This window comes from Charadrius vociferus, unplaced genomic scaffold (genome assembly GCF_000708025.1).
Source record: "Charadrius vociferus isolate BGI_N301 unplaced genomic scaffold, ASM70802v2 scaffold549, whole genome shotgun sequence".
In the NCBI taxonomy this organism is placed as follows: Eukaryota; Metazoa; Chordata; class Aves; order Charadriiformes; family Charadriidae; genus Charadrius; species Charadrius vociferus.
Genome location: NW_009650103.1, coordinates 873,659 through 883,666, shown reverse-complemented (window position 1 = coordinate 883,666; position 10,008 = coordinate 873,659). Strand labels below are relative to the sequence as shown.

Below are 10,008 nucleotides of genomic sequence, written 5' to 3'. Positions count from 1 at the left end.
GTGTGGTTTGCAAAGGGGGAACTTTGGGGGATATCGCACCAGTCAGCAAGACAAAAAATGAATGAATCTGACAGTCTTGAATATGGGAAGGAAATGAAATTTGCTTCTACGCACATCAAAATTGGGTGTATCCTCTGCACGTGACGCGAAAGACAGAGTGAAAACCCTGCACGGTTGTGGCAATATTTTCCACTGTAGTTGCACAGCAGCTGGCAATGATTCATGGATTGGTCCTGGGACATTTTGTCCTCCCATATGATTTGATTTCTTTATTACTTTAATTGCATCTCCACAAACATCTGATTTTTCTTGATATTTGTGTCTGGAGTTTACAACTGCCCAGCCAAATGTCTTTTCTGAGTTAGACTGCGCAGGGACCTGGTGCTGCTGGACCCAGAGCTTTCCTCCAGCGCAAAGTCAGCATAACTGGAAGATATGCAGGGTAGGGCTGATCTGCAGGTTGGGTAATGAAGACGGGGAGAAAGCCCGGGAGAGCTGATGTGAAGCTCTGTTGGTAGCGATCCCCCCTCTCTATCACTGCCGCTTGGGCTTGTGCGCTCGAGAGGCATCTACTGCTGTTGCTTCTGGAGGACAGCACATAGCTGTGGGCACCGGGGTCTGATGGTCTCTGAGGACAAACTGGGAAGAGTTCCCACAGCTTTTCTTTCTTTTTGTTGGGAACAGCATCTATAGATGGAAGAAAGACAACTTGGCTGACTTGAGCTCGAGTTAGGTGCCATCACTGTAGGTGGCTGATGTAGAGCGGACGCGAGGCTTCAGCAGCGCCGACAGCTCTCTCCTGAGGTCGCACCAGTCCCCTCGATTCCCTGCTGAGGCATCTCAGCTTGTGTGGTCGGGCATGACTCACCAGGCATAGGAGCACCTCGTTCCTATGAGCTTTTGGTGGAGAGATGGAGAGGTGAAGGGGGAAAAGCCCGCCTCTCTCGGCTGCCCGTGTGTTTAGCTGTGTACCAGCTCACCTTCCCCTCGCTGATGTGTTCAAACAGCTTCGTCTTCCCTGCGCCGGGGCCAATGTCATGGGTGGCTGCTCTGGCGAGCGTCCCAGCGCGGACATGTCATGGGGCTGCAGAGGAGTGGGGTGGGCTCAGGGGCTTGTTCGTGCCCTTGTTGGTGTTGGGGCTGAGGGCTGCCAGCCTGGGCCTGGGCCAGCTAAACTGGGGGAAGCTGGGCTGAGGTCTGCACTACCCCCAGCGGCCAGCGTCGTCAGCCCCGGGGATTTATTGAGGCAGGAGGGAGGTGTACTTTCACATCACGCTGTCTAGGAAGGCGCAGTGGGTGCCTTTTCCATTCTTGAAATTCAGACCTGTTTATACTTGAACACAGATGTATGCTACAACTCACCCCAGAGCAAGGAAGAGGGGCACTGACGCGGGCGTCCACAAGGATGTCTGTCTGTCCACCACCTTGTGCGGGTGCTGTCAGGGTTGGTCTGGAAGCTGGTGCACCCCGGGAAAGACTTCTGATGTTCACAGCACAGCTGAAGTTAGGAGCCTCACAACCCTTCGAGCTTCAGCAAACCAAACCTCTTGATAATCTGGCATGAAATGAAGTGAGAAGTGCAGGTGCAGCAGAAAGCGAGGAAGAAGTCCAGTAACCCTGCACGGGGGGATTCTCCATCCTCATTCATCACAGCCATGAATGAGAGGCTTTTTAAAGTTTTCCCCTTAGTCTTTGAGCTCACTGTGGTTCCCTGCCTTAATTCCTTGCTAATAGCACTTGGCGTGCGCAGGATATGATAACGGCACAGTGACCGCTGCTGTGATGGTGATGATAAAGGATGGTTGGAGAGTGTGTTAGGTGCACGTTCCATACGTCAGCTCGGGGTCATGTTCGGCGCTTTCTGCTCAGTGTCTCTCGAGATGTGCAGTGTTGTCTGAAGCTGGGGCCCTGGCTATGGCCGTTCCCGTGTTTGTGGGGAGCAATTTGGGAGGAGGATTTTTTGCCAGGAGCAGTGGTGCTCCCGGGGCTCCATCCTGGTTCACCCCATGGCAGCTTCTTCCCCAGCGAGCCCTACATTGGTGCCGTCGCTCGGGGGTTTTTGTGCTCCTGAGAGGCAGATTGCAGGTGAAGCCCCTGGCTAGCAACGTGTTACACAGGGGGGACTTGTCCCCGAGCCCCTGCTCCCCAGTGCCTGGTCACCTCCCCCTGGTAACTGGCTTGATGCTTTCGGGCATTTTCCCCATCTGCCGAGCAGTGGGTTTTGCCACATGTTTTCCCACCATTTGGCATGGGGGATGGAGGGTGGGGGAGATCCCCGCGGTGTTTAAAAGGATCTGAATAAATCCTCTTAAGAGAGGCACTGACTCAGCAGAGCGTGGTGAGAGAGGAGGAGGAGGAGGAGGAGGAGGAGGAGGGAACCGAATTATCCTTTTGGGGCTGGAGCTGCTGCTGAGCCCCACGCTGGCACGGGGAGCTGGGGCAGGCGTGTGCCTGGGGACCTGCCCCAAGAAGCATCTGCTCTTTCCTCAACGTATTTTAGGTGGTCTCCATCTCCCTAGAGCAGAAACGTGAGCTTAGGCTGTGGCCCAGAGGTGCCTGTCCCCAGGGGTGGAGGAGACCTGTCCCAGCTGTGCCCAAGCCCACCATGGCACCGTTCCCTGAGGTTTCCCCCACAGCTTTGAGCTCCCACCTTGGATTTCTGCCTCCTGTGCGTGGCCAGCGCTGCCGAAGCTCGCAGGCGCCTTGGTTTCACCGTTATTATTTATTACCAAAGGTGCGCCGAGGTACTCGGTTCCCGCAGGGACAGATTACCGAGATTACGGTCAGACCGAGTGGCAATGTCACCTTACGGGAAAGGCAAAGGCTTGGGGAGGGGGAAGCAGCCAGGGGTGGCTATGGGGGTGAGGGGTCCCTGCTCTGCCCAGCCCCCGGCGATGCTGCAGCCTCCCTTTGCAGAAGGGCTGAGACGCGGAGGCGGGGGACACGGAGCAGACCGAGAGCAGCTTCCCGAAGTCTCAGCTCTGCCTTTGTGCGGGCTCAGGCGGGCCCAGGGCTAAGCTGGCCAGGAAGATTGGTGTCGCCTGGTTTGCATTTCTGAGCAGGCACGGGAAACTCTCGCTGCCTGCCGGCTGTTGCCTTTGGCTTGCTGAGATGCCTCGTACGAGCATCTCTGCCACGCTTCACCCTCCTTATCTCACGGTGTATCTTGTCCTCCCGTGCAGAGCTCCACACAGGAGATTGGAGAAGAGCTGGAGGATGGTGTGATCTACAGCATATCGCTCCGGAAAGTGCAGCTCCATCACACGGCCAACAAAGGGCAGCGATGGCTGGGGGTAAGCTGGGGGCTCCGCCAGCCTCCCGCCACGGGGTGTTTTCAGATGTTTCCCTGCCAGAGACATGGTGACCTGATGTCAGGGCTTGGCAGGGTCGATACCAGCCCACGTACTGTCCTCTTCTCACTCCCTCGTACGCTCCTGTCTGGGGGTGTCCTTCCAAGCCTTATTTGGGGATCGTATATTTATTTGGGGGTACCCGCTGGCCTCTGCCTCACGCTAAAGGGCATGGGGGAAACAATCTGAAGCCCCATTTTGCAAAATAGGACAGCCCTGATTTGCACCTAGGTTTTGGCAACCCTGAGGCCCTTCCTGGGACTTCCTAAAAGCTCAAGTCTTCTCAGCTGAGTTGCTGGTATTTGGTGCCAGAGGAGACCCAGCTTCCCTTTCCCTGGGCCCATCATGAGAGCCTCAGGCACTGTAGGGGATCCGTGGTCCCAGCCTAGACCCAAAAAGTGGCTGGTGAAGCTGCTGGGACCGCAGTGCAATTGAATGTGTCTGTCCTCATCTGGCCCACTGACTTCTGCTCCTCTCCCGGCAGTTTGAGAACGAGTCGGCCTTAAACCTCTACGAGACGTGTAAGGTGCGGACGATAAAAGCTGGGACCTTGGAGAAGCTGGTGGAGTACCTGGTCTCAGCCTTCAAGGGCAATGACTCCACCTACGTCACCATCTTCCTGTGCACCTACCGGGCCTTCGCCACCACCAAGCAAGTGCTGGACCTGCTGCTTAACAGGTGAGGCTGCCCTGAGCCCCGAAACGCAGCTGGGGGTGGCCGATCTCTGAGGCCCCTTGACCAGGAGAGCTGCAGCATCTTCTGCTGCCGTGCCTTGGAGGGCCAATGGGCTTCTCCCAACCCCATCAGCATGAAGGTTTTGGGGCAGGGCAGGAAGGACACAGCTTCCCAGTGAGCTGGAGCCCTTCCAGCTGGTACCCTGCTGCGATGTGGCCAGTGCGGGCTGCTTCCCTCTTCCCACAATGCGAGGGCTGTGGCAGACTGGGGGAGCAGGACAGTGCACGAGAAATTCATCCTGACCCCCTGGCAGAGCTGGGGCTGATGCGGAGGGAGCTCTGAGACGTAGCTGAGTTCAGATGCTCACTGCCTCCTCTCTGTGCCCCACCAGGTACGGCAAACTCCACGTGCAGGCGAATGGGGACCATGCCAGGCACACTATGGATGAGAGGATGGAGCTGAAGAAGTAAGTCTGACTGCGCTGTGGGTGAACAAGATGGGTGGCTCTGGAGACAGCTCTTTGGTTCTCGTCCAAAGGCATGCATTGTCCCAGGGGTGCTCCTGGTGCTTGGGGTACACACCGGTTTCTCCTGGCACCCGATCCTCACGCAGGCTTGCCTGTGTTTCCCCCCCTTCCCCACAGCACCATCTCCTCCATCCTGGGCGCCTGGCTGGACCAGTACTCAGAGGACTTCCGCAAGCCCCCAGACTTCGCCTGCCTCAAGCAGCTCATCTCCTACGTGCGCCACAACATCCCCGGCTCGGACCTGGAGCGCCGAGCCCGCATCCTGCTGGCCCAGTTCCAGCAGCAAGAGCAGAGCGAGTCGGAGGCGGAAGGTGGGGTCCTTTCCCCGCTTGCGGGGGGTCATCTGGGGCTGCAGGGGGAGGGTGTGATACTGGTTGGCATCAAGGGTCTCCAAAACCTTGGGTCTTGCCACGTGGCCGACCCCCATGAGCCCTGCCTGCGTTTACATGGAGGTACACCGGGAAGCTAATCCAACTGCACCAGAAGCGGGATTTCTAAATGGATTAGCTAATCTGCCTTTAATCCTCTGCAGACACTTGTGTCCAGGTTTAAAATGACTATCCTTTTATCTGAGCCTCGTTTCTCGAGGCGTGAAGCCAGATGGGAATTGAGAGGCCGGGAGGTGGGATATGGTGTTGGCAGGGGACTGGGGTGGGTCGGCGTGGGCTCGCGGCAGCGCTGCAGTGCTCAGCTTCGCGCCATCTCTCGCAGCTGTGGACCATGGCGGCTGCACCTTCCAGCTGGTGGAGGAGAACGGGGTTGGGGACGGGAAGCCAGATTTCCTCTCCTTCTCCCCAGAGATGGTGGCAGAACAGTTCACGCTGATGGACGCTGTGAGTATTCATTCAACAGGCGGGTCGGTGGTGCTCTGCCCATCTGCTGCCTGCTGCTCTGGGCACAGGCCTGTCTCTCCCCTTCCACCTTTTATTTCTGGCCTGTTCCCTTCCCAGGAACCCCGAAGAGACTCATCTCCATCCCTTTATCTTCCAGGAGCTGTTTAAGAAAGTGGTGCCTTACCACTGCCTGGGCTGTATCTGGTCCCAGCGAGACAAGAAGGGCAAAGAGCACCTGGCGCCCACCATCCGTGCCACGGTCTCGCAGTTCAATAGCGTGGCCAACTGTGTCATCGCCACGTGTCTCGGAGACCGGTCCCTGAAGCCGCAGCAGAGGGCTAAAGTGGTGGAGCGGTGGATCGAAGTGGCTCGGGTAGGACAGTTGGCCGTCCCGCTCGCCTCCCACCCCGGCCCAAGGGCTGAGGTTTTGCGGTGTGTGTGTCCCAGCGGATCCCTGGGCTTTCTTTAACCCCGAGTCCTGTCATCTCCTTGTCTGCCCTCAGGAGTGCCGCATCCTGAAGAACTTCTCCTCCCTCCGAGCCATCCTCTCAGCTCTGCAGTGCAATGCTGTTCACCGGCTGAAGAAGACCTGGGACGAGGTCCTACGGTAAGCAGTGCCTGCTGGGCTCCCGCGGCCGCGGCAAGGTTTCAAGGGGGAGGTTGTGCTGTGGCTGTGGCCCTTGAATGTGTAGATGGGATCATCTCAGCTCCAGCATTGCCTCTTGGAGTGTGCCCAAAACCCAGAGACCACAGTAAGGTATCAGGGACCTAAAGAGAGTGAGGAAATAAAGGCACCATCACCTTCTCCTCCTTTCCATGTGAAACACCCTAGAATAGCCCCCAAACAGCAGGGCCCTGCTGGAGCTGTGAACGTTGCGGGGGTCCTTTGGGTGAGCAGAAGAGAGCCCAAGGAGGAGGCCCCAGGGTGGCACCGTTGCTGACTTCCTCCCGTGTTTCTCCCTGAGCAGGGAGAGCTTCCGCACGTTCCACGAGCTCTCCGAGATCTTCTCCGATGAGAACAACCACTCGCTCAGCCGGGAGCTTCTCATTAAGGTACGGGGAAGTGGCACCCGCGTTGCCCTGTCTCTGGCAAGGAGCTCAGGCTGATGCTGGCAGAAGTTTCTACCATGTTCCAGCCACCAGACTAAAGCCCCAGCAGTGCTGCCGGGATTGCCGACGTGGCTGCAGGCAGGGCCTTTTGAGTCTGGGGAGCAGGCAGGGGTTTCGGACCAGGCTGGGCTTTCTCCTTCTCCACCCAAATGCTGTCACTGCCTGAAGCTTGCAGAGCAATTCAGCGAGCAGAGATAAGCAGTGGGATAGGATCCAGCGCACCAGGTGACGGCTTCTCCCCAGAGGCAGCTGCATTTTAACAGCCCAGTGCAAAGTCCTCTTGATTTCAGGTGGGGTTTTAGGGTTTGTGAAAGGCTGCAGCAAAAATGTCCTCCTTCCTTGTGAAGCGTCTCCGCAGCTTCCCAGCCTAGCTCCAGTTTGGGGTTGAGAGGACACAACATGCAAAAGGGAACAAAACATCCCATTGAGGAGCCAGTGATACAGAGCGAGAAATGGGAGCAGCAGTTCCTATTCACTAAGCCTCTCCTCCCTGTGAGCCATGAAAAAGCTCAGCTGTGATTTCCTCCTCTTCTCCTCTACAAGCAAAGTTGTACCAGTGAAAGCAGGGGTGAATTTTAGCTCGTCTATTAGTGGTTTCCCACCTGCGCTGATTCCCACTTCTCCCCACCATCCAGGAGGGCACGTCCAAATTCGCCACCTTGGAGATCAACCCGAAGAGGGCTCAGAAGCGGCAGCAGCAGCAGCGAGAGATGGTGAGTCTGGCATGGCTGTCCCGGTGCCCCCTCCCTGGTGCCTGCCCAGGCTGGTCCCAGCTCTCTGCTGACCCCACTGTCCCTTGCTGTCCCCGCAGGGTGTGATGCAGGGCACCATCCCCTACCTTGGCACCTTCCTCACGGACCTGGTGATGCTCGACACCGCCATGAAGGATTTCCTAGACGTACGTACCTCCATCTCTATCCTCCCCTTCCTCTTCGTCCTCCGCACAGCAGCCCAAGAGTCTGGGCTGAGAGATGGAGGGCTGGTCCCCCATGCGTCCTGTGTTGGACACTGCACCCTGCACATCCTATATTGGACACTGTACATCCTGTGTTGGACACTGCACCCTGCGTATCCTCTGTCCGATGCTGTAGCCTGCGCATCCACCTCTGTCAGCTCATGGAAATGGGATGCTCTGGCGCTGCCCCTCAGCAGGGACGCCCGCACTGCAGTGGCAGCGAGTGGGGGGACAGGGAGTTACGGGAGCAATAGGATTTTTGCCTGCCTCACACTGACATTTGGCTCCTTCTTTTCCAGGGTGGGCTGATCAACTTTGAGAAGAGAAGGAAGGTGAGAGCTTTGCCCTGGCGGCAGCACGGCGGGGTGGAGGGAGGAGGCTGACTCGGTGCAAGCCCAGGCTGTGCCAATCAGTTTGGGGCTGTTCCCTCTCCTTTTTTTTTGCTGTCAGGTTCTTTGTTTTGGGGAGGCGGATTCTGGTCTTTCATATCTGTCTCCGTGTGTGGGGCTGGGTTGTTTGTGGAGGCAGCAAACAGATCTCATGGCTTCTGTTCACTGCAGGAGTTTGAAGTCATTGCGCAGATCAAGCTGCTTCAGTCGGCCTGCAACAACTACAGCTTCACGCAGGAGGACCAGTTCGTGGACTGGTTCCACAGCCTGGAGCGGCTCAGCGAGGCCGAGAGGTGAGCCTGAGGGGGTCTGGGGCCACGCTGCTGCTGGTGCATTGGGAGGTCCCACTGCTCATCTCCAGCTGCTGAGCAGCTGCCCCGAGCTCCCCTCTCTGCTCTGCCTCCCTTGCCCTGCCGGCACGGTGCTCACCGCCGCCGTGGCAGCACAGAGGGCTCAAACCCTCATCTCTCCCCTCCCAGCTACGGGCTGTCGTGTGAGATCGAGCCGCTGTCGGAGTCAGCCAGCAACACGTTGAAGGCGAAGAAAAACACGGGCATCATCAAGCGATGGAGCGAGTGAGTCTGCTCATCCCCGGCGGGATGCGGGGTGGAGGTGGGGGCCAGCGCGAGGCCACTCCGGCTGAGGATTGCAGGGGACCAGGCTGGGGTGGCCACTGTCCTGCCAGTCAAATGCACCTTCACTCTGCTCAATACTCACCTGCCCCACGTCTCTCCTGGCAGCCGGCAGCCTCCGAGCACCGAACCCTGCGCCAGCGGCAGCTCCCACTCAAAATCCTTCGACCAGCTCAAGTGCGGACAGTACTTGTGCAGCGGGGATGCCACCGACTCAGTGAGTGTCACCTCTGCCTGCTCCAGCAGCTCCGATGTGGAGGAGATCAACATCAGCTTCATCCCCGAGTCCCCCGACTGCCAGGAGAAGAAGGTACGGGGCAGCTCGGGGGGTCCGGGCCCCCAGAGGCAGGTGCGGCCATCATGCGGAGACTGCCTCACCTCTGCCCCGGCGCTGGGGCTGGGGCAAGCGGGTGGGGGTCCCGGGGGCTGTTTCTGACCCACCGGGGCTGGGGGTGCCCCTGCCCTTTGCTGCTCCGGCAGTGTGGCAGGGCTCTTGTGCCTCCGGCTGCTGTAGTCGTATCGGTCCCCCATTGTCACAGGTCAGTGAGATCCCTCTGGCCTCCCTCCCCCAGCGCTGGTACGCCCCGTCTGTGGCCGATGGAGAAGCTAAACCCACTGTGTCCTCCGCATCCCCTCTCCTCCCTGCCCTCCAGTTCTGGGAATCCACCTCCCTCTCCTCCCTGGACACGTCGGGCATCGGCTCAGGCTCCAGCAGTGCCTCGTCCTCTTCTGTCTCCTCCACGCCGGTGACTGCCTCCCGCACCCACAAGCGCTCGGTCTCCGGCATCTCCAGCTACTCCTCCCTCTCGCTGCCCCTCTACAACCAGCAGGTTGACGACTGCTGCATCATCCGCGTCAGCCTGGCTGTGGACAACGGCAACATGTACAAGAGCATCCTGGTTAGCACGGAGCACCTGCGGTGATGCCGGGGAGGGGTGGCTCGCCCCGCTCAGATGCGGGCATGGCCCATTTTTGGGAGGAGACAGTGGTGGGAGGCTTTGTGGCGTTTTGCACCCCCTGGGTTAACAACATTCTGCGCTCACAGGTGACGAGCCAGGATAAGACTCCGGTTGTTATTCGCAAGGCCATGGCCAAACACAACTTGGACGGGGACCGGCCTGAAGACTATGAGCTTGTTCAGATCATCTCAGAGGAGAGAGGTGTGTGCTGGGGTGCGGGGGGGCTCCTGGGGACTGTGTCCCTGCCTGGTGTGCAGCCCTGCAGCATGGGCAGCAGCAGGTCAGAGCGGGGCTGGGAGGTGACAGCAGAGGGGTCCCAGCGCCCGGGTACAACTCTCAGTCCCGCTCTGGGCCCCTTTGAGGGAAGGCGTGCCTGACTGACCCCCATTCTTATCGCTTCCAGAGCTGAAGATCCCTGATAACGCCAACGTCTTCTACGCCATGAACTCCGCCGCCAACTATGACTTTGTGCTGAAGAAGCGGGGCTTCTCCAAGGGGGTAAAGATCAAGCACGGCTCCAGCTCCACCCTGCCCAGGATGAAGCAGAAAGGCCTGAAGATCGCCAAAGGCATCTTCTAG

The 10,008-nt window shown here is 58.5% G+C and overlaps 1 protein-coding gene across 1 annotated transcript; it reads left to right on the top strand.

Moving 5' to 3' along the window:
* The first annotated feature begins 2,605 nt into the window (after positions 1–2,605).
* Positions 2,606–10,008, top strand: RALGDS (ral guanine nucleotide dissociation stimulator). The gene is made up of 18 exons (XM_009892315.1): positions 2,606–2,861; positions 3,112–3,293; positions 3,835–4,028; positions 4,417–4,491; positions 4,669–4,862; positions 5,263–5,384; positions 5,542–5,757; positions 5,888–5,991; positions 6,353–6,437; positions 7,130–7,207; positions 7,306–7,392; positions 7,749–7,781; positions 8,010–8,131; positions 8,318–8,413; positions 8,579–8,799; positions 9,074–9,369; positions 9,516–9,630; positions 9,833–10,008. Exons 1-18 carry the CDS (start codon positions 2,606–2,608, stop codon positions 10,006–10,008), a joined length of 2,652 nt encoding a protein of 883 aa, XP_009890617.1.

Excerpts from the sequence above, each read along its gene's own strand:
- RALGDS (XM_009892315.1), top strand. The coding sequence starts at position 2,606 with ATGGCACCGTTCCCTGAGGTTTCCCCCACAGCTTTGAGCTCCCACCTT. Across the intron at positions 4,029-4,416 it reads CTGGACCTGCTGCTTAACAG|GTACGGCAAACTCCACGTGC; the intron begins GTGAGGCTGCCC and ends GTGCCCCACCAG. Across the intron at positions 8,800-9,073 it reads GGTACGGGGCAGCTCGGGGG|AAGCTAAACCCACTGTGTCC; the intron begins GTCCGGGCCCCC and ends TGGCCGATGGAG.